General features: G+C 39.7%; 1 protein-coding gene across 2 annotated transcripts in view; it reads right to left on the reverse strand.

Annotated features, from left to right (window-relative positions):
• Positions 1-904: 904 nt before the first annotated feature.
• The window catches only part of ACACA (acetyl-CoA carboxylase alpha), a 486736-nt gene continuing 462544 nt past the window's right edge, over positions 905-25096 (reverse strand). For both annotated transcript variants that reach the window (XM_073666704.1, XM_073666703.1), the window contains exons 55-56: positions 4476-4612; positions 905-3037 (exon numbers count right to left, since the gene is read on the reverse strand). In XM_073666704.1, the coding sequence (XP_073522805.1) occupies positions 2911-3037; positions 4476-4612 (264 nt within the window). In that variant the 3' untranslated portion in view covers positions 905-2910. The remainder of the gene's footprint in view (positions 3038-4475; positions 4613-25096) is intronic.

The following is a 25096-nucleotide window of genomic DNA, read 5'->3' on the forward strand; positions in this document are numbered from 1 at the left end:
AGAAGTTATTGGTAACAGTGTAAGATAACAAAAACTAAAGAACAGACATTAAAAGAAAACAGAAAATCACACCGCTAGGAATGTTTATTCTGTAACAAGGGTTTTTGCCTTGTCTGAATGCAACAAAATAGGTGAATTTTAGATAGTGGTGATCCCACTGAAGATTATTATGACAGATTTTAGGAAGTACAAACTTGTAAACTGCAAATAATTCAAGCCCCCCAACACTGGCAACGCACAACATTGTACTGTAACAGGGCTTAAAAAGTGCTCACTACGTTCACTATGAGTAAATGAACATGAAAGGATTGGGAAAAGCAATAAATATCCATATTAAAGCGTCTTAAAGCAGAACGAAGAAATACTGTGGAGAACGAACACGGCTTATTAAGATATAAAGATAGAGGGGAGCAAAACATCAATTATGACATCCCAAAAAAATCCTAATATAAAAGTCAGTAAATGTAATAAATAAATCTCTAAAAACACTGAGATGTTAGAACACTGCTAAAACAAAAACTAAAAAGCCTTTCTAAAATACAGAAAACATAACAGTCAAATAACTGGATTCTAAATTCTATTGTCTGTGTACTTCTGAGTACAGCGGATATGCAGCTGTCTATTAATTTAGTACTTTGTGGATTCGGCTAACAGCCAGGATTAAACCGTAATAGAACAGTTTTCATCAGTAGATCATTAACACTATTTCTGCTTTGCTAAGTCTATGTTGAGGATTTAGCAGTGATAAGTGTAACGTATTTATTCCACGTCATTCTTTGTACCATCCCTGCCGATTTATGGCAGGGAATTGTCATGCTCCCCTTTAAAAACTTCAAACCTATCCGTGATATATATTTTCAGAAATATAAATGTGCTGGTTGTAAGGCTGCTTCCCTCTCCACACTATTAAATACAGTTTTATTTCATTGTTGCTGGGGCTGCCGATACTTATGAGTGGCAGCGAGACACAGAAACCACTGACAAGAGATGCAGTCACCTGAGCAAATGAAAATAAATTGTGTTTAATACTCCATGGAGAGATGGATTTGATACGTTTTAAACATTTGAAGTGTCCTTTAATTTAGTGCTGACATGGCTCAGACAGGCACTGACACATTTCTCACTACGCATTTGTATAATGTGATGTGTAGAAGTGTTATTTTACAAAGGTCAATGAATATTACACAATTGTTATTTCTAGTAATGAGATGCTGGGACATGAGATTCCGGGGAGGAGGAATCATATATCCTACTTTATAACTTAGATGATTAGTAAATATGCAGCTTGTTGGGTCAGCCTGACACTACAGACTTCTACTAGCCTCTTTTTGCTGGTGTCTGGTAACACAATTAAACAAGATGCTAATAGGTGTGAAAACAGATAACTGCTCATCTATATATCTATATGTAAATAGCTATATAGATATCTCTCTGAATGTGTATGTATATATATATATATATATATATATATATATATATATATATATATATACACACACATGACTATAGATATATATACACTAGTGATGAGCGAGTAAGTTCGGTTAACCCTTTCGGCGAGCATGCTCGGGTGCTCGCCGAGTATCTTCAGCGTGCTCAGGTGTTATGTTTTAGTCACTTCGTGCGCATGATTTGCAACGGTTTGACAGCTTTAATACATGTGAGGACCAGTCGCAAATCATGTGCATATGTATGTATATATATATATATATATATATATATATATATAGTCATGTAAGTTTTGTCACCAAAATATAACTAGCATATAATGCTTCTTTTAAAGAAACTTTCCATATTCTTATAAAATATCACAAAAAAACAACAGAAGGTCCACTATATATGTAAAAGAGCTAACGGACTACTATTTTTGCTAATATTTGGCTGCTGCTTCTATTTTTGTAACATGTTTATTGTCATTTTTACTTATTTCTGGGTGAGAAGTGAGCCACCACCACCAAGCGAATGTGGCGGATTCCGGTCTCTGTCAAGCTGACGTGAGTATTATACAGGGAAGTAGCCTCCATGACAATCCTATTACATTTACAGAGGAGCTTAGTGTAGATATAAAGTTGAAGGTGACTATACCTATTTTCGGCAAAGCTGAGTGGCCATGGCATACACTACTGTAACTTCATAAAAAGAACCTAGACTGCACACTGCATATAGACAACCAACACAAACCATGAGCACGTTTCACCTCAAGTTGGGATTGGTAATGGTAGTCAGAAAACGGGTTAATGACCTTGTCCAAAATATGAGATTTACACTCCCATATACAATATAATACAATAGTGTACATTGACCAAGTGAGCTTTGAGGACAGTTTTAGAAATGGGTCTTAAAGTGAAACACTGATAAAGGATGCATATCTCTATGAAATAGCTTGTACTATAGGTGCAAAAATACTAGAACGACAAGGAAAGGTCTAAGTGGTAACACAATCCTTATCCTTTCACACCTTATTTTAAAATTCTTAGCACACGCAATGAAGCAAACACACAAATTTAGACTTTTTTCTAATTACTCCACAAGCATCCAAAGCTTACATGCTAACCGACAAGCACCCACGACTAAGATTCTGGTGCAACTAAGTCACAGTAAGTATGCTCCCAAGCAATGGGTCAATTACTCTCTTGGTCTAGGACACTTGCACCTTTGGATATCTCCAATAGACTAAGCCCCTTTGAAAAATGGAATCAGGACAGAGAGATGGCAGATTTGCATGTTTCCTCATTTTCAAGCAATATAATATATCTACAAGAGGTGTGTTCTCATTTTATACAAATTTTGCATCACATAACTAATATATATAAAAAATTGAATTTTAAAATGTTATTCATCGTTCTAGAATGTTTCTTCGTTCCGAAACAGAACAGTTGTACATGTTGAGGTTGAACTCCAAACAGAGCTCTATGTAGATGTCGGGGAATCCATGGTTGACAGAATTCGCACAATTTCAGCTCTCTGTGTAGGTGAAATGTGTTGTGTCATATGAACAATTGAATCCATGGCAACTTCTGGGTTTTCTTGCACCAAGCTGTAAGGATAGTAACAGATTATAAATGAGTACAATTATTGTACGAGACAAAAGAAAAAGACAAATTCTACAAAGCAAAAATTCAGCAGAGGATGAATGAAGGCTTAAACGTCTCATACCTATATTCATACTTTATTTCAAGATAATTACTTATTCCCATACGGACATTTTATTAAGTAGTGCCCTTTGCCCATAGATGGGTTCAGTAGGAGAACTGCTGCAGGTCATAAAAACTACTGAGATAAAAATAAGGAAAACTAATATGTTGATGTTAAACCAACAAAAATTATAATCCAGAATAGGTCTACAATAATCCCTGGGATAACAATCTTTGCAGCAATACTGAAACAATCAATATCGGAGATTGCATCCTCTGCAGCTATCATCACCCCCTCATCCACTCCCTTTTCTCCTTTTACTTCATAGTAGCAGTCTACATAAAAAAATGTGCTTTGGTTTACTAAAAAAAAATGTAAAATATATCACAGCTATATTAAATAGCAAAAGATAAGAATATTAAAAGCACAAATCTTTCTGCATTTATTAAAAGTAAGAATGATAATAAAACACGCCACTAATGTTGGATCACTATATTCAAAGCTAGGGAAAAAAATGCTACGCATATGGCAATGTATGCTTGATTGATAAAGTAAGGGTTCTATTTAAAAAATATGGACAACTTCTGGCCTTTTTTTTTAAGGGGAACTTATTATGTCTCTAAATACCATTAACCGGCAGGTTAGTAGAGTTACAAAGGTACCCGGATGTTGCACAGAAAAACCCAGCTATCGGGAGAAACTGAAATCCTGCTGGTCAGTCATAGAATCGTGCAGCTCCAGTCACTGATCAGGGGGTTAAAAATCTGAAGCCATGTCCATCGGACTGGATGGACCCAGTTAGAACACAACAAGGGAGAACTTAAAAAGTTTTTTCTGGGGTATACAGGAGGAGTCAGGGGATTACATAACGATTTGGGGAAAGCAGCGCAGATACTGAATAAGTTGATATTTTAAGCTATGTGACAAATTTGGTGACAAGTTCCCTTTAACTAACAATCAGTCAGACCATTCTGACAGTTTGTGACTCTTATCTGTCTATTACTGAGCTCCTCTTAGCTTATGGTCACAGGGAAAGTTCAGCTCTCCCTTCAAGTGATTGGTGGTCATAAATCAGCTGAAAGGAGAGGAAACAAAAGTTACAAACTCAGAAGGAGCTTTTGCTCACTTGTTCACGATTATCTTTCAGTGTGAATGCAGCCTAAGTTAATCTTGTTCTGCAGTAGCAATGAGCAGGAAAGCTAACTGCCTTAATGCAAAGTTTTTAATGTAAGACATTTGCAAAAATTATTCTTAGCTCAAAATACATGCAGTCAAGTTAAAAATAAATAAATTGCCTATGAATATGTATAATCATTTGTAATAAAAAAATAACTCAGTACCTGCGAATTTGTTTGAGGATATAATCTCTAGAAATGTATGTGATATTTTCATCAACAACAGAACGGGTCCCCTCATCTTCAGTCAATTGTTTTTCCAGCCATTCTACCACATCCTTATTATTATCCCATAGATAAGCCTGGAAATGCAAACATATTTGTATTAGTGTCTGGTACTTTCCTTCATTTGCAAATCATTACAACATTATATTTTTAAAGAATACCCATCACCAGCTGTCCTTTATAAAAAAAAAAACAGTGGGCAGCCGTAGAATGGTCAGAGATCTTGCTCATTAACCAAGCACTGCCACGTACTTTACTAAGCTGAACGGTAACTGCCCTGATGTCACCATTCGGTACCAGCTTAGTAAAACGCGCAGCAGTGCTGTGTTACAGCAACGAACAAGGCATTGTGAGATCTCTCTCTTTCATAGTGATGATGGCTGTGGAGAGTTACCAGATCCCACACAGCGGAAGTTTGGACCCGACTTTTGTGAGAAAGTTGGGCCATTTTTCAGACATTAGGGACACATGGGATCTCTTTTGTTAAGCGTTATTTAGAAAATCCACAGCCCTAGACTGGTGACCTACTCCAAGTCTGGTTAGTCGAATATTGGGCTTAATAATCAAGTTTCTTATATTACAATTTTGTTTTTCAAATAAACTTATGGATGATATTACCATATGTCTCAGAGCTTTTTGGATCACTAAAATCAATCTGAAACACCAGTGATATTTAGTTTAGCATTTAAAGGAAAACTATTTAAGAAGGACATTCCACATTATTAAGCAGGCCACAGGTCTCAAGCAATATGGGAAAGAAAAAGGATCTTTCTGCTGCCAAAAGCATCAAATAGTGCAATGCCTTGGACAAGGTATGATAACATTAGATATTTCACGAAAACTTATGCGTGATCATCATACTGTGAAGAAATTGATGGCTGATACAAAGCACCGACAAGTTCGTGCAGATAAAGGCATAATGAGGAAAGGCTTCTGCCAGACAAATCCTTAAGAGAACGGCTGCTAAAATAAAAGCAGCAGACAGGTATTTGAAGCTGCCGATGCCTCTGGAGTCCCGTGAACCTCAAGGTGTATGATCCTCCAGAGGCTTGCAGTTGTGCATAGACCTAATATTTGGCCACCTCTAAACAGTGCTCACAAGCAGAAATAGTTACAGTGGGCCTAGACATACATGAGGACTAATTTTAAAACAGTCTTGTTTAGTAATGAGTACCGTGCAACCCAGGATGTAGTAGTGGATGGTTAGTGGATGGCCACCATGTCCCTACAAGGCTGAGATATCAGAAAGGAGATAGGGGAGTCACTTTTGGGGCAGAAATCATGGCGAGAGAGCTGGTAGGCCCCTTTAGGGTCCCTGAAGATGTGAAAATGACCTTGGCAAAGTATATAGAGTTTCTGATTGACTACTTTCTTACATGGTACAAAAAGAAGAACCGTGCCGTCTGTAGCAAAATCATCTTGATGCAAGACAATGCTCCATCTCATGCTGCAAATAATATCTGAGTCATTGGCTGCTTTGGGCATAAAAGGAGAGAAAGCCATGGTGTGACCACCATCCTTCCCTGACCTCAACTCCATTTGGTGTATCCTCAAGCAAACGAACTAGGAGGGTGGGAGGCAGTTCACATCAAATCAGCACCTCTGGGAAGCTATTCTGACATCCTGCAAAATAGTTCAACCAGAAACTATCCAAAAACTCACACGATCAATAGATACAAGAATTGTGAAGGAGATATCAAAGATAACTTGGCCTCTTAAGATGTTTTGCTGTCAGTAATTGTGACCTCTTAATGCTGAAAATTCAACAGATGACCATTTTACAACCTACAGTTAGGTCCATATATATTTGGACAGAGACAACATTTTTCTAATTTTGGTTCTAGACATTACCACAATGAATTTTAAACAAAACAATTCAGATGCAGTTGAAGTTCAGACACCTGATCTCAACCCAATTGAGCATGGATTTCACTTGTTAAAGACTAAACTTCAGACAGAAAGGCCTACAAACAAACAGCAACTGAAAACCACCGCAGTGAAAGCCTGACGGAGCATCAAAAAGGAGGAAACACATCGTCTGGTGATGTCCATGAGTTCAAGACTTCAGGCAGTCATTGCCAACAAAGGGTTTTCAACCAAGTACTAGAAATGAACATTTTATTTACAAGTATTTAATCTGTTTACTTCTGGTCCCTTTAAAAACAGGGTGGCACATGTTAAGGAGCTGAAACTCCTAAACCCTTCATCCAATTTTAATGTGGATACCATCAAATGAAAGCTGAAAGTCTGAACTTCAACTACATCTGAATTGTTTTGTTTAAAATTCATTGTGGTAATGTCTAGAACCAAAATTAGAAAAATGTTGTCTCTGTCCAAATATATATGGACTTAACTGTATAAAACTTTGGAAAGTTTGTTGTATATAATAATTTGGAACAGTGCATTTCAAGTTTTTTTAGTTTTGAAAAAAAAAAAAATACTGGCATCATTGAGAACAAGCAAAAAAAGAAAAACATAGGGCCACACACCTTCAGAATGAACTTCCTGTACAGGTGCACAAATATGCTATGTGGCTAATATACAAATATATGCATACACAGCGCTTCAACACACTGCGACTAATGAATACATATTGGGTGGTGTGGCCCGCTGCAGGGCTGCTCAGCACCCTTATCCACCTATCTTTCCCATTCAAGGTTTTAATTGCGAGCTACACCTGGTTTCCTTTTAGGTTAAATAGTGATTAGGAACCATCCATATTAAAAGGTACACCTTGACATGGTTGAATAGCTTTTGTACTCTTTGATTGAAAACTGCTAACTAAGTACCTTACGTTTTTAACGTTTACAATAGTAGAGCTCATGTATTCATTAGTCGCTGTATGCTGTATGTATATCATTGGGAGGTTTGTCCAATAAAGTGTGATTTATACTCTGATTTGGACATTATATTTATTTGCATCGACCATTTAGGAAAATCAGAGAAAAATATAATTTGCATAATAATTTGGAACATGGTGTATTATTATTCTAAATGGTATACTTTAACAAAATGTAAACCCATATGAGCTATGAAATCTCTCCTAGCTTGTATAGTTCTGCTGCATTGTGGTATGTACACAGTATTTTGAATCATGTTTCAGGTTTCATAGACACGCTATCTACCATAGGGTTAATAAGTTCACTTTCAAGTTGATACCAGTAAACCCCAAAGGACCTATAGTTTTTTTGGGGGGCTTGTATTTGACGGCAACAATAGGACTGAAGACTATACTAGTGTTGCTGTAAAAAAAAGAAGAAAAAAAACAAACAAACAAAAGAACAAAACTGAGAAGACAACAAATCCCCAATGATGTCTCTCAATGAAAAGGTAAAACACTAAATTCCCTTTTACATGGGCCGACAATTGACCAAACAAATGTAAAAACGTTTGTTCTGAAACACAGGCCTTTGAATTAATGCTGGCTGAATTGTGGTATCCACGACTGGCACTCCTTCGGCCGTGTAAATAGGCCTTTAGAAATAGAGATTGATCATTTTGCATACCAAAATCCTCAAATTATATACATTTATACATAAATCGCAGTAGGACTCCATATAACAATGCCCGCAATACCTAGTTAAAACATTAAGATCATTTACATCTGCAGGCAAGGCATTTCATGCAGTTATCCCTCAGTTTCCAACTTTCCATCTTAACGGATGGATGACCACATTATCATTTAAGAGTGTTTAAAACCTAATGGCCACTCTCACTCCTCATTTTCTGTACAAATCATTTAGAAATCAGTTTGTTTTGCCTACCACCAAGCAGAGTTACTACCATTAGTGCTCATTCATATTTATGCAATTTTGTTTGGGTAATTAAACACAAAGCTCGGTCTTTAAAAGCAGAAGTCTCTGGTATTTGTAAAAGAAAATCTTGATGTCAATGAGTTTAGAGTATAGTATCATTCAATAAAAGAACAATTTTTAGCAAATTTATGCTCTGTAAAAGATGACTAAAATGGAATAGTACATCCAGCCTTGCTTAATAGTATCAGCCTGGCATTACTATTGAGATATAAAAAAGGAAAAGTAGATTCCTTCTATATGAATACAAAAATACCAGCAACACCATAACCCTATAATATGTGCAAAAGCCTCTGTTTGAAGAAACAGTGTTTTTTATATGGAAAAGAGAAGGCTGATGTCCACCGTTTCAGGTACTCTGGAATAAAACAAAAGTTTATAAGTTCAAGAATAGGCAGATGTCTCCCTGCGTCAGTGTCCATAGTCTCTTTTAGGAGTTCCTAATATGTGATCATTACACTAGGTGCTATTATGATACCTATTAAGCAGCACTTCCCCTAGACACCAATGTATATGTCAAAGAGCATTATTGAGGGCAAGAAAAGTGCAGCACGTAGTGGCATTCTTGTCTTCAAAATGATGACTCCCACGACAAACCCCATTTTAAAGAGGTTGTCCAATATTTTATCATTACACACAGGTGGATTCTATTTATCATTACCAGTCATTTAGGACAACATTGGATCATTCAGAGATCCTCACTGAACTTCTGCACTGAAAGTAAAGGGGCCGAATAATATTGCACGCCCCACTTTTCAGTTTTTAATTTGTTAAAAAAAGTTTAAAATATCCAATAAATTTCGTTCCACTTCACGATTGTGTCCCACTTGTTGTTGATTCTTCCCCAAAAAATTAGAATTTTATATCTTTATGTTTGAAGCCAGAAATGTGACAAAAGGTAGAAAAGTTCAAGGGGGCCAAATACTTTCACAATGCACTGTATATATACACTGCTCAAAAAAATAAAGGGAACATTCAAATAACACATCCTAGATCGAATGAATGAAATATTCTCATTGAATACTTTGTTCTGTACAAAGTTGAATGTGCTGACAACAAAATCACACAAAAATCATCAATGGAAATCAAATTTATTAACCAATGGAGGCCTGGATTTGGAGTCACCCCCAAAATTAAAGTGGAAAAACACACTACAGGCTAATCCAACTTTGATGTAATGTCTTTAAAACAAGTGAAAATGACATGTGTCTGCATAAACGGTAAGAAACCGACTCCATGAGGGTGGTATGAGGGCCTGACGTCCACAGATGGGGGTTGTGCTCACAGCCCAACACCGTGCAGGACGCTTGGCATTTGCCACAGAATACCAGGATAGGGAAAGTCGCCACTGGTGCCCTGTGCTCTTCACAGATGAAAGCAGGTTCACACTGAGCACATGTGACAGACGTGACAGAGTCTGGAGATGCCGTGGAGAGCGATCTGCTGCCTGCAACATCCTTCAGCATGACCGGTTTGCCAGTGGGTCAGTAATGGTATGGGGTGGCATTTCTTTGGAGGGCCGCACAGCCCTCCATGTGCTCACAAGAGGTAGCCTGATTGCCATTAGGTACCGAGATGAGATCCTCAGACCCCTTGTGAGACCATATGCTGGTGCGGTTGGCCCTGGGTTCCTCCTAATGCAGGACAATGTCAGACCTCATGTGGCTGGAGTGTGTCAGCAGTTCCTGCAAGATGAAGGCATTGAAACTATGGACTGGCCCGCCCGTTCCCCAGACCTGAATCCGACTGAGCACATCTGGGACATCATGTCTGGCTCCATCCACCAACGTCACGTTGCACCACAGACTGTCCAGGAGTTGGCGGATGCTTTAATCCAGATCTGGGAGGAGTTCCCACAGGAGACCATCCGCAACCTCATCAGAAGCATGCCCAGGCATTGTAGGGAGGTCATACAGGCACGTGGAGGCCACACACAATACTACAATACTAAGCCTCATTTTGACTTGTTTTAAGGACATTACATCAAAGTTGGATCAGCCTGTAGTGTGTTTTTCCACTTTAATTTTAGGGGTGACTCCAAATCCAGGCCTCCATTGGTTAATAAATTTGATTTCCATTGATGATTTTTGCGTGATTTTGTTGTTCGCACATTCAACTTTGTACAGAACAAAGTATTCAATGAGAATATTTCATTCATTCAGATCTAGGATGTGTTATTTGAGTGTTCCCTTTATTTTTTTGAGCAGCGTGTGTGTGTGTGTGTATATATATATATATATATATATATATATATATATATATATATATATGCACACACACACCCACACATACAAGCACACTACTACAGTACTATATGACACTTGCAGCATATAATTAAACTCCACTGCAGGGGCTAGTAACAAACCTGCTCAGGTCATAAATTAATTACGGTATGTATATATACACACCTGCTCCACAGCAATATTAATACTAGGTACCTGAAGAATCTTATGTTATTTTAGCAGTACTGTAGCATCAATAGATGGTAATCTGACATTTTATGAACGTTCGGTCATAACATCATGATTTCTATAAGATTAGTTATTATAATAACAATACTGTTTTATCTCTGCAGCCATTCAAAATTTGAGTCCGTTCTTGGTCAGATTCACATAATTTCAAACAACAATACTATGCCAATATTAACCAGCCTCATTCTGTCCCTCACATATGCAACGCCAGTTTTATAGCATGAATCAGTGCCTTTTAATTGTTAATAATTCTTTCTTAAATGTCTGACTTGATGTAGTTTTTCTTCATAAAAACATTACACAGTATAGTGATCTAATGGCTGCGTGTGAAGTAAAAGACATTATTTCATGTATCAGCTGTATGAGGCCCATACATAGGCTGATTATAATGAGGGCAATCTGGGCTACCGGGGGCCCATGGCCAGATTGCCCTCATTATAATATGTGCGGCGCCGCGGCACATACCGGCAGTAAGAGGCGGGGGGCCCCCGGACCACTCCCCCAGCAGCTGCGCACGGCCGCTGCTTCTTCGGCCGCGTCACAGCCCTGTGCGTGGCCGTGTCTGCTAGTGTGACTTCACGCAGTGTGCGCTCTGCACTGCTGCTTACCACCGGAGAGGAGCTGGATGACTGGAGCCGAGCCGGGAGATGATGAGTGAGTGTGTCAGTGTTGAGTGTGTGTGTGTGTGTGTGTGAGAGTGTGTGTGTGTGTGTGTGTGTGAGAGTGTGTGTGTGTGTGCAGGCAGATATCATTGTGTGATGTCTGTTTATATGTATTTTTGTGTTTCAAATGTGTTTATGCGTGTATTTATATGTTTGTGTGTGTGTGTGCGTGACTGCGTGCGGCCTCCCGCTGTCTCTGGGGGGGCGCCGTGCGGCCTCCCGCTGTTTCTGGGGGGGCACCGTTCGGCCTCCCGCTGTCTCTGGGGGGGCACCGTGCGGCCTCCCGCTGTGTATAGACGGCACCGTGTGGCCTCCCGCTGTGTATAGATGGCACGGTGCGGCATCCTGTGGTGTATAGATGGCTACGTGCGGCCTCCCGCTGTGTATAGATGGCTACGTGCGGCCTCCTGCTGTGTATAGGAGGACTGCGGCAGCTCACATTGTGTGTAGGGTCTCATATTGTATATAGGGGATGTCAGCATACTTAATTGTGCTCAATATTAAGTCATACAATTAATGTAAAAAAAATTATTATAATTAATATATTAATATTGTGCCAAATTAATTTCACGTGATCATGTGACATGTCACGTGATACATCAGGTGTGTGTATGGGGTGGGGGGGCGCGCCTTCTAAACTGCCCGGGGCCCTTTCTACTCTTAATTAACCCCTGGGCCCATACAAATAGGAAGCTACACACATCATTTTTTGTTGTGAAGGGGTTCAATAAATAACAGAAAAAATAAAATGAGATTTAATTCTACATTTTTAGGCTTCTTCGTATAGGCCATTACATCTGAAGATAGCTGTGGGCTGACATATGTGTATCCCGAATCCACCATAAGGGTATGTTCACACAATGTATTTTCAAGCAGGTTTGGAGTGAGCCCGCTCTAAAACTGGCTTGAAAAAGCCCTGCAAAACAGTAAGAAAAATGGACATTCATTTCCATGTAAAAAAATAAAAATAATTTGCTGTTCATATGATCAGGCTTTTGAGGGTCTTTTAACAGCTTCAGGTTCTAAAAGATGTCAAGCAGATAAAAGACATGACATGTCCATTCTTCTGGCATTTTACAATACAAGTCAATGTAAGGCTCTAAAGACCCCCAGTAGAAACTCAGGAATGTTTTTGAGCATTTTGTCAGCTTTTTTGCTTGACAAACTGTTTGCAGTTTTCATTGTTGAATGGCTTTAATAAAACGTACAGAAAACAACAGTAAAAAGAAGTCACAAAAATGCAGGAATAATGCAAAACAAAATCACCTGAAAAAAAAAACAAAACGTTGTGTGAACATACCCTAAGTATGCATATGTGGCTTGTGCATGGTTTGCTTTGTTAACTTGTTTTGTAATGAGTGGTAGTAAATGAGGATGAGCGGACTCATGGAAGTTCGGATTCTGACTCCCAACACAAATTTTATTCCAAAGTTCCGTTCGGGTACCAGAACTCCACTGAAAATAATGGGGACCTAATCTTCTGAGCTGGAAAAAGTCCATGTTCGGAGTTTAGTGCCGGACAATAACAGTCCGGTACAAACCCCAAACTTTTAAGGTCGGATTCGCTCATCTCTAGTAGGAAATATGCTGTGGCAAGAACACACTTCTAAGCACAAGTATTAAATTTAATACTAGTTAACTTTTCAAAACCTTTTAAAGAGGACCTGTCTCAAAAAACCTGAGTGAAATACATTATAAAAAAAAAATACAATAATAATAGAAATATCTGAAAAATCCCTGCGCTCTCCTGATTCTGATATTTTTTTTCATTTTGTGCTGTGTCACTCCATTGCAGAGATATTGCATTTGGAGCGCAGTATGTGAAATCTCTGCTCGTAGATCAATTGGGCGTTTCTTCAGAGGCTTCTATGGGATCTTGAGATTTGATTGATAGCGTCTGGGATGGAGGGATGAAAGTACATGCCCCCAGAGAAAACGCTGCTTGCAATTCAAATGGGTGCTTCTTCAGAGATTTCCAAAAGCAATAAATGTGAATATCTCAGGGATTTTAACAAAGAATTTAACTCATTTTTTTGAGCAAGTGACAGGTCCTCTTTAAACTTGAATAAGGCCTTTTTAGTGAAGCCATACCTTATATTAAAAATGGCAATAAAGTCATATACAGTTATATGAAAAAGTTTGGGCACCCCTATTAATCTTAAGCTTAATGTTTTATAAAAATTGGTGTTTTTGCAACAGCTATTTCAGTTTGATATATGTAATAACTGTTGGACACAGTAATGTTTCTGCCTTGAAATGAAGTTTATTGTACTAACAGAAAATGTGCAATCTGCATTCAAACAAAATTTGACAGGTGCATAAGTATGGGCACTTCACCAGAAAAGTGACATTAATATTTAGTAGATCCTGCTTTTGCAAAAATAACAGCCTCTAGTCGCTTCCTGTAGCTTTTAATGATTTCCTGGATCCTGGATGAAGGTATTTTTGACCATTCCTCTTTACAAAACATTTCCAGTTCAGTTAAGTTTGATGGTCGCCGAGCATGGACAGCCCTCTTCAAATGATCCCACAGATGTTCAATGATATTCAGGTCTGGGGACTGGGATGGCCATTCCAGAACATTGTAATTGTTCCTCAGCATGAATGCCTGAGTAGATTTGGAGCGGTGTTTTGGATCATTGTCTTGCTGAAAGATCCATCCCCTGCGTAACTTTAACTTTGTCACTGATTCTTGAACATTATTGTCAAGAATCTGCTGATACTGAGTGGAATCCATGTATCCCTCAACTTTAACAAGATTCCCGGTGCCGGCATTGGCCACACAGCTCCAAAGCATGATGGAACCTCCACCAAATTTTACTGTGGGTAGCAAGTGTTTTTCTTGGAATGCTGTGTTTTTTTGCCGCCATGCATAACGCCTTTTTGTATGACCAAACAACTCAATCTTGGTTTCATCAGTCCACAGGACCTTCTTCCAAAAAGAAATTGGCTTCTCCAAATGTGCTTTTGCGTACCTCAGCCGACTCTGTTTGTGGCGTGCTTGCAGAAACGGCTTCTTTCGCATCACTCTCCCATACAGCTTCTCCTTGTGCAAAGTGCGTTGTATAGTTGACCGATGCACAGTGACACCATCTGCAGCAAGTTGATGCTGCAACTCTCTGGAGGTGGTCTGAGGATTGTCCTTGACTGATCTCACCATTCTTCTTCTCTGCCTTTCTGATGTTTTTCTTGGCCTGCCACTTCTGGCCTTATCAAGAACTGTCTCTGTGTTCTTCCATTTCCTTACTATGTTCCTCACAGTGGAAACTGACAGGTTAAATCTCTGAGACAGCTTTTTGTATCCTTCCCCTGAACAACTATGTTGAATAATCTTTGTTTTCAGATCATTTGACAGTTGTTTTGAGGAGCCCATGATGCCACTCTTCAGAGGAGATTCAAACAGGAGAACAACTTGCAAGTGGCCACTTTAACTAGCTTTTCTCATGATTGCATACACCTGGCTATGAAGTTCAAAGCTCAATGAGGTTACAAAACCAAAAAAAGTGCTTTAGTAAGTCAGTAAAAAGTAGGTAGGAGTATTTAAAACAAGAAAATGATAAGGGTGCCCATACTTATGCACCTGTCAAATTTTGTTTGAATGCAGATTGCACATTTTCTGTTAGTACAATAAACATCATTTCAAGGCAGAAACATTACTGTGTCCAACAGTTATTACAAATATCAAACTGAAATAGCTGTTGCAAAAACACCAATTTTAAGAAAACATTAAGCTTAAGATTAATAGGGGTGTCCAAACTTTTTCATATAACTGTATGTAAAATGCATCATGTTTTCAGATTAATTACATAATTGATGTTTTGACCAATAATTTATTCTGCATGTTGGACAGTTAGAATCTATTGATACTTGGATATGATAGATATACAGGAGAGATGATTCTGAGTCAATGACTTCTATGACAGCTACAAGTATCTGTATGCAGCTTCCTCTAGTTTGGACTAATAACACATAAAATGTTATCAAGTAACTGTGGGGATTAGCAGTTTCTTGTCAAAGGGAAAGAAAAGCCATTAAAGGGTTTTGTATGCATTTTTTAAAGAAAAAATTTCTCATTATGGTTAGGTGTACTAAATTGTTGGACATGGGTCACTGATCCAGGATATATTTTATTTGAGAATGCCTTTTAATTGACAAGGGAGCTTCTCTGGCCATGTTTTCTCCCAGAGTAAAGGGTTGGCAAACATTTTCACATCCAGTAATCCCCATTATACATGAATGGCCAAAAATACACAAAAGGTACAAAACCACTGCATTATAGACCAATTATATTGGGAATTGGGTCCATTTATTAAAGGCTGGAGGAATGGCTTGACATCCTCTTCCAGCCTCTGGTTTACTGGTCCCCAAAAGTCCTAAAAGGCACCAAGGATGTACTTGGGCCAGTAGTGCAGCTATCAGGAAGAGGGAGCAGTTGCCACAAGCCCCACACTCATATGGGCCTACCTGGAGCCACTGCTACTCAGAGCTGATATAGTTAAGCTCTGAGGAAGAGCAGGGAGACATGATCTCCCTGCACTACTGCTCTCCGTTATTTACGCCTCGGGTCGCTTTGAGCCTGCAGTCTACAGAATGGCAGGTACAGAGGCTCCGTCACACACACAGGACGTCAGAGTCCCGGCACGGTGGCATCATCATGCCGCATTGGAACTCTGAAGTCCTGAGGTTCATCGGCGCTATAACAAGAGCGCGTTAGTCCACAAAGCCCTCGTCAGGATCCTAGATTAGATGAGTACATGATGTTTTTTATGTTAAATAAAACTTGTGGTATGACTGTGGGGGCATCAGAAACAATAAGGGACCCTCATACAGTGTGGGGCCCACAAGGGGCATACATAGGAATCATAAGGGCCCCATAGCAGAAGTTCTAATTGGGCCCCCCCCCCCCCAAAAAAAGGAAATAATTGTCGGGGTCATAGAAGAGCAGATCTCACAACCTTCCAGCCTTTACGTAGTAATTTTCCTCCTGCTGAAGTCCAAGATTCCTTTTTGATTGCCCCATAAAGTATGATGCCAACAAAAGTGCCCCCCAGACACATTATGATCCCCTTATGGTGAATTACTCCACATGCACAGTATGATGACCCTACTGTACCCCACCTCAACTCCCAAGGCAAAGTATGGTCACCCCAACACAGTATGATCCCCCAAATGTGACCCCCACACAGCCCTCCATGAAGTATAGTGGGCCTACATACAGCATAATGGCCCCACACCTCTCCACACTTCACAGAGTATAATGCACTCCCCATGGTCCTCCACACAGTATAATGCACTCGCCATGGTCCTCCACTCAGTATAATGCACTTGCCATGGCCCTCCACACCGTATAAGACACTCGCCATGGTCCTCCACACAGTATAATGCACTCCCTATGGTCCTCCACGCATTATAATGCACTCCCCATGGTCCTCCACACAGTATAATGCACTCCTCATGGTCCTCCACACAGTATAATGCAGTCCCCATAGTCCTCCACAAAGTATAAGACACTCGCCATGGTCCTTCACACAGTATAATGCACTCCCCATGGTCCTCCACGCAGTATAATGCACTCCCTATGGTCCTCCACGCATTATAATGAAGTCCCCATGGTTCTCCATGCAGTATAATGCACTTCCTATGGTCCTCCACACAGTATAATGCGCTCCCTATGGTCCTCCACACAGTATAATGCGCTCCATATGGTCCTCCACACAGTATAATGCACTCCCCATGGTGTTCCACGCAGTATAATGAATGCCCCATGGTCCTCCACACAGAATAATGCACTCCCTATGGTCCTCCACACAATATAATGCACTCCCTATGGTCCTCCACACAGTATAATGAACTCCCCATGGTCCTCCACGCAGCATAATACACTCCCCATGGTCCTCAACACAGTATAATGCACTCCCCATGGTCCTCAACACAGTATAATGCACCCCATGGTCCTCAACACAGTATAATGCACCCCATGGTCCTGTATGCAGTATAATGCACTCCCCATGCTCCTGTACGCAGTATAATGCAGAGCCCATAGGGTAAAATGCAGCCCCCCCACCATAGGGTAAAATGCAGCTCCAGTCCTCCAGTATTATCAGTACACACAGATTTAAAAATAGATAAATACACACTTACCGCTCCTCGTTCCCTGCTGCTTCAGTCTCTGCAGCGTCTCTCTCATCACCTCAGCAGCTGACAGCTCCACTGTCGGACACAGTGTGGCGCGTCATCATGCCGCTGCATCATATGCAGAGGAGGAATGACGGGAAAGGGAGTGTCACATGAATCTCCCTCCTCCCATCATTGATTTCAACCAGGGCTGGCTCCAGGTTTTCGTGGGTCCCTTTAACACATACGACGATTCATGATGCACAGATACGGCAGAGAAATATAGGTATACAACACAGGGCCCAGGCTGTCCCCTCATCCTTCACATATGCAAACACGTACACACAGGATGCAAACACGCACGCACACACATACACACACAGTACGCAGACATGCGATCAGACACAGTACGCAGATATGCGATCACACACAGTACGCAGACATGCGATCACACACCGCACGCAGACATGCGCATACACACAGCACGCAGACATGCGCATACACACAGTACGCAGACATGCGCATACACACAGTACGCAGACATGCGCATACACACAGTACGCAGACATGCGCATACACACAGTACGCAGACATGCGCATACTTACACAGTACGCAGACGTGATCACACACAGTAAGACATGCGATCACACACAGTACGCAGACAAGCATGCACAGTACGCATACATGCACGCACACTACGCGGACATGCACACGCACAGTACGCAGACATGCACAGTACGCAGCCATGCACACACACAGTACGCAGCCATGCACACACACAGTACGCAGCCATGCACACACAGTACGCAGCCATGCACACACAGTACGCAGCCATGCACACACAGTACGCAGCCATGCACACACAGTACGCAGCCATGCACACACAGTACGCAGCCATGCACACACACACAGTACGCAGCCATGCACACACACACAGTACGCAGACATGCATACACACACAGTACTCAGACATGCGCACACACACACAGAACACAGACATGCGCACACACACACAGAACACAGACATGCGCACACACACACAGACATGCGCACACACACACAGAACACAGACATGCGCACACACACACACAGAATGCAGACATGCACACACACACAGAACGCAGACATGCACACACACAGCACGCAGACATACACACACACACACAGTACAGACATACACACACAGTACGCAGACATGCACATACACAGTACGCAGACATACACACACAGTACGCAGACATGACGCACATGGAAAGCAGACATGCACGCACACGGTACGCAGACATGCACGCATACGGTATGCAGACATGCACGCACACGGTATGCAGACATGCACGCACATAGTAAGCAGACATACACACATGCACATGGTACATAGATATGCACACATACATTATGCAGACACGCACATACACAAATACGTACACATACAGACATACTATGTATAGGAGGTGTGGGCCCATTATATTAAGTATAGGGGAGCGGTGGGCCCATCATACTGTGTATATGGGAGCTGTGGGGGCATCAGAAAAAATGGCACATTTAAGTCACCATCTATAACTGTACTATAATCTCTGATATGTTCTGCAGGACTTGTATCTACCACTCCATGTCACCATATCGCAACTGATGTCCTACTTCTGAGCACCTCCTATCAACAGTTGAGCGACACCTATCACCTGCCATATAGCGGTAATATCAGTGTAGCTCTTTGCGTAGATTTATTTTCAGTAACAGGAAGGTCATCTGCTGAGATTCCCCTATGCCCACAATTAGGGGGCGCCAATATAGTTGTAATCAGGGTTACTGGTTAGGGGCCCTCTCAGATGTTTCGCCCCTCCATCCTTTAGCTGAACTACTTTGACAACTAAATAACGTTCAGTGGTCAGAGTTCTTTGGTTAAGCTGTGATGTATCAGCCCTTTAAACATCTATTCCATACAGTTCAATCCTTAAAATATCATAAGAACAATTATGGTAATTATAGTGAAGAGCTTCACAAATTCATAATGCAAACTACTTTGTATTTATTAACAACAAAAAATACTATATACAAACACAAGGTGTTTCTATGGGGGTCTTTCTATAGCCTTATCTTTTTGGGCTTAATGTTGGGGTGGTTGTAGGACAATACAATATACGTTGGGCAGAATGGTTTTGTCGACAATATTCATTGGTATGGCAGATACCTAGATGATTTGTTATTCGTCTGGTTGGACGATGTGTCTGCTGTACCAATGTTCATAAATATTAGTTTTCAGAAAATCAATAATCTCCATTTTACAGATCAAATGTACAAGTCACAAATATCGTTTCTGGATATATAATTATGTGATATTCCAGGAGAATCAATTATCACTGCCATGTACTGCAAACCATCTACAGGAAATACAATCTTTCATGCAATAAGTGCTCCCAGAAGCAGGTAGTTCTAAAAATAATTTAAAAAATGAATCTTAAATCATTCACTCATGGTTGGTTGCTAGAGGAAACCCAAAATGGATGTTACATAGAGCCCATTGTTTAGTGGAAAACAAAGATCGCATGGGACTTTGCAATTATGTAGAATTGTAGTTCTAATGATGACTCATGCAGGGAAAAGAGACTTCCTGTTTCTATATAGAGCTTAGAAGGATTGAGCTGGTCTGTTTTTAATCATGTGATGCCATATAATAGAAAAGAGAAGAATTAAATGGGTAGAAGGGCAAAATGAGCAATTGTAAGTACACAGTGCTATATAATATGATTATTTCTATATATTAAGAGGATAAAAACTTTGATGGGAGTGCTTCTTTAATAAATATCTTTAAGTCCTAATCACTTTTGAAATTTGCTTTATTATAAAATTCCCTACCACATGCGTTTCTTTGAGTATGAATTTAAGCAGGAAAATTAAGAAACATTTGTATATTAAATTCATTACTTTATATTTGAAAACATTATTCATGTTCTATATCCTATTGAGTACAAATTTCACATATAGATTCAAGCTTGTCTAATGGTTTTAGCCATACGATTTTATGATCTCAGAAGGTGAAAATTTAAATTAAATCACCACTGTGATTATCTGTATATAATGTCACTGCGTTATGATATATTCTATGCATTCTTTTCTTGTCTGTGATGCCCACTGGATCTCTTCTTTTTTTTTATGAAGAATGAAACAAATTGTTATTTTTTTAATTCCCTAAGCTGCACACTTTGGATGCTTTTTTGAATTTACTACTCATCAGGAGCCAAAGGTGTAGACCGAACAGGAATTTCCAGTTTTGGAACGGTGTGTCAATGAACACTTTTTTAGATTTTATTTGCCATATTTGGAGTCTGGAAATATTTTTGTATTATCAGTGTAATAAAGTGCGTCTTAAAACGGTTTGTCTGGCCTCACCAGACAGGCACCCATAGTTGCTGGTGAGGCACAGCTAAGCAGACAGTTTTAATAGAAGTGATTCCATTCTGCATAGTCCTTTCTATGGCTACAGCAATCTGTAGTTTAGCAATATAGCTGACTCCATTTGTACCTATTTTAAGGTTATATTGGGTTCAGGAGACGAAAAAGGGTAAATTTGAACGATATTTTTAATTTGAGCATGGACTTTCACTACACATCGTAAGGCCAAGACCAATAATGCAACACAGGGCACAGGTGCCGTTGTGCCATGCACCAAAGTCTATAGGTCTCAAAGTGTGGCTCACACTCCCGCGCCACCTCACATGTTATCGGCACCTGCAAGTGCAACTTCTTCTTGTAGCCACCAGTGAATGCCCACCCGATGCTGCTTATACAGAGCACAACAGACAAGATGAGTTTGCTAGGCGGAGTTTTAGATGACAAAGCTCAATTTCATGAAGTGAGCTCTTATCTTGATCCCTACCTATGCAAAGCAAAGCAGCCTTTTGCAAACACTCTGCAGCAGTCAAGATTAATTTTGTAATTGGGTTTCATTAAAAATTTGTCAGAGTTTGTTATCTATAGGTCTGACTGGGAGTTGGTAACTCTTATCAGTATCCTTCTGGATTCTCCTCAGCGGATTTATAACCACAAGTAGAATGTACAGGGTAAAAAGGACTTCTAAAAATAAACAGTTGTGCATTTAAAGAGGTTGTCCACTACTATACATAATGCCCCCACCGATTTATAGAGTGGAAAGAAGTGTTTTTATAATTACCTTGTGTTGTCATTCTTGCCTGTGAGCGGCGCTATCGCTGACCGATCACTAGGCATCATATGACCCCAGCTGCAGCCTCGGCTGACATCCGCTGATGTCGCGTCAAGTACCGGCTGCAGCCAGGCGTGACCCAGTGATGCACTCCCCCCTGATTGATGGGCTGTGGGCAGCGTTTCGCCGCACATCACAGCCCAGCAGCCACATCCTTGTGACAACACAAGGTAATTACAAAAACACTACTTTCCACTCTTTAAATCGATGGGGGCATCATATATGGTAGCAGACAACCTCTTTAAGTAATGAAATAAATAATAATTGTCCCAATGACAGACAACTCATTTAAGTGGTTGAGCATAGGCACATTATTATTATTATTATTAAAAGTCTGCAGTAGCACAGGGCTGCTGTGAATTTTCGCCTGTAGCATGTCTGCTGCATGTGAACAAAAAAATTAGGGTCCAGTAACAAATCTCTTCCTATTGTGGCTCTTCATATTTGTTTGGCCTAGTACTAACTGAATTTTTACATTCACAATAGACAAGATCCATAAAATATTTATATTCTAGGTGAAAAAAACAAGTAAAATATGTTGTATGCACTTTTTTTTAAATGTCGATCTAATTTAGAATTGCAAAAAAATCATCCATACAAAAAAAAACAAATGTAAAGACATTGCACCACTATCCTTAGCCAGAGTATATTCATTTTATTAATACCGAAGGATTCCACTGTTTATAACAGCTAGCAAATCCACCTCACCTAAGAAAATGTTTGTGCCAAGATTTGAAAGTGATGCTTTACCATTCATACAGTAAAATCCCATAGTGAGCCGCTATGATTAACTACATCATAAACCTATTGTAATGCAGAAAAGTGCAGCCTGGGGAGCTTTGCATACATTATTCTATGTGATATAAAACAGGACACAAGACTGCTGTAAAAGAAGAAAATGTGCTTTACTTAACACAGAATTTCAGTGAGAAATATTCTGTTTACTATGTTAATATATTTGAATATGTAATCCTTAATATAAATAAGCATGCCCAAGATATTGGTATATTCCAACATGCAGGAAAGCCATTTACTGAATGTAGATATAGAAGATAGTGGCCAACCAGACTATTAAAGACAGATTTCAGTTCCAACATAATATATGGTAATCTCTCAGGTGTGATGAATGGTGAAGTCCACTGCTGTGTGTGCCAGATACATATGCCAACCCCATTAGAGGGTTATTTCAATGTGGGCTATTTATGGCATAGCCACAGAATCACAAGAATGGCCCCCATGGGAATGGAGAAGAGGCCATGCATTTGGGTCTCTCTCCATTAACTTTTATGGGCATTTCAAAATTTCTGTGCAGGTATGCACATCCATTTCTGAAATTCTCACACAAATTAATAGAGACACAAACATACGCCTGCCTCTCCATGGTGAGTGGCACATGACAGGACCCTGTTCTCATGTTAGAGTTGGTTGCCAGTAGTGGGACCAAAATCTATCACAACTTTATGGCATTTTCTTTGCGAACGCCATAAATGTCCCAGATGATGAAACCCCTTGAAATTTGCCAATTCTCTACAGTTTACATTCACAGATAAAACACCTTGCCAACAATTATGAGAGACAAGTTAATATTACAAAGCTGCAGGACCTTGTCAAGAAAACATGAATTCTCCACTGTGTGAATAAGGCCAACAGTGCTAATGGTGGGAACATGCGGACTTCACAAGAGAAAACAGTGAAATTATAATCACTATAATTGTACAGAGAATGTAATCCTGTGATATCAGAGGTAGAGGAAGCAGCCCAAGAATATGACTTTTTTTTAAGAAATCTGGGATACATATCAACTATCATGAAATATGGACTATGTCTACAATAGTTCTGCAAAAAGGGACTGATGTTTACAGGGAACCTTACATGTGAGACATGCAGCCTGAACTACGGACAGCATATATCAGACACTGGTTGCATGATTTCAGCCAGGTATGTTTGACTCAAACGCTGAAGAGTTTCATCGACAAACATCCATTAATAACCAGCTGGGGACCAATCCCCACTGGTGACTAGTCAGAAAGGCTGGACCTTGGTGCTTCCTCCCTGCTCGCTCCCCTTGAGTGACAGATGTCTCCCTGCATATGAATAGGGGGAGATCTGCTAGGCACTGGCAGCAGAAGGTGACCAGCCTTTCAGACTTTTGAGAGTGGAAAACTAACATTGCATATTCATGGTGCTAATGAATTAAATCTAGTAATACTACTGTTAAATTATGTTTTCAATACAGAATGTAAAACACTAAATCCCATGTCTGTTAATTTCAGCAGCACTAAATCTTCACGTCATACACAATTATGGTAGCATTTTAAAACATTACTGAAAAAAATAACATTTTAAACCAGTATTATTATAATTTCAGTGATCGGTTCTGATTATTTTTAGTATAGTAGTGAAAAATACAATAAATATGGCATAAAAAAAATAAAACACAAAAAAGCCCAGCACATATTTCTTTATCAGTCAAGGGACAGGCTATACACTAATACTAGAATATCATGATTTAAAATATATCTTATATAAAAGCAGTTAGAATGAGCAGACTGCAAAAGAGGAAAAAATAAATAAATAAAAAGCAAAATATCTGGATAGAAATTACACTTGCTGTAAATCCCGCACAAAGCAAGATTTAACCAGGAATCCCAAAGCTTTTAGTTTGGGTGAATATTTAATACTGTTATTAATCATTTTTAATCCGTTTGCTTTTAATTAAGAAACAGCATGATGCTTTCCTATCAACATATGCCAGGGAGCAGATTAATTGTAGCTTAAGATAACTTGCCTTGATTGGTGTAATGTATTAGCTAACAAGGCACAAGCTCCAAAACACATGCAAGCATTGCCTGGAAATGCTCAAGCAATCCCCCAGCAGCCATGCTCCCCCACCTCAACCTTTTCAGCCACATCTATCTTAAATTGTTGAAAATGCCTAGCAGCTAGCTCGAGAATGGTCATTGTGAAATGTTGATGGGGTCTGCCAACGATGAACAATAACAGGACACAGTCAGGAGAGAAAGCACTATTGTGAATCCCGTGAAATGTTATAAAAGATATCAACTGACCCTAAATTGGTGAACAGAAAAAATCTTATAGATAGAAAATATTTGGGGAACTGCATTATTGTTATTTACCCAAGTTATGATTAAATGCTAGCAGCGACTGATGTACATAAAAGTGTTTATTACATATAACGAGGTTCACGGCATACAGGAAAATATGGAACTGCCTTCACCCGTTTTGCCTATTTTAGATTTCAGGGATGTGCCGCCTTGCTGT

Source organism: Phyllobates terribilis, unplaced genomic scaffold, assembly GCF_046119375.1.
Source record: "Phyllobates terribilis strain yellow unplaced genomic scaffold, ASM4611937v1 Scaffold_2__4_contigs__length_985480577, whole genome shotgun sequence".
Classification (NCBI taxonomy): domain Eukaryota; kingdom Metazoa; phylum Chordata; class Amphibia; order Anura; family Dendrobatidae; genus Phyllobates; species Phyllobates terribilis.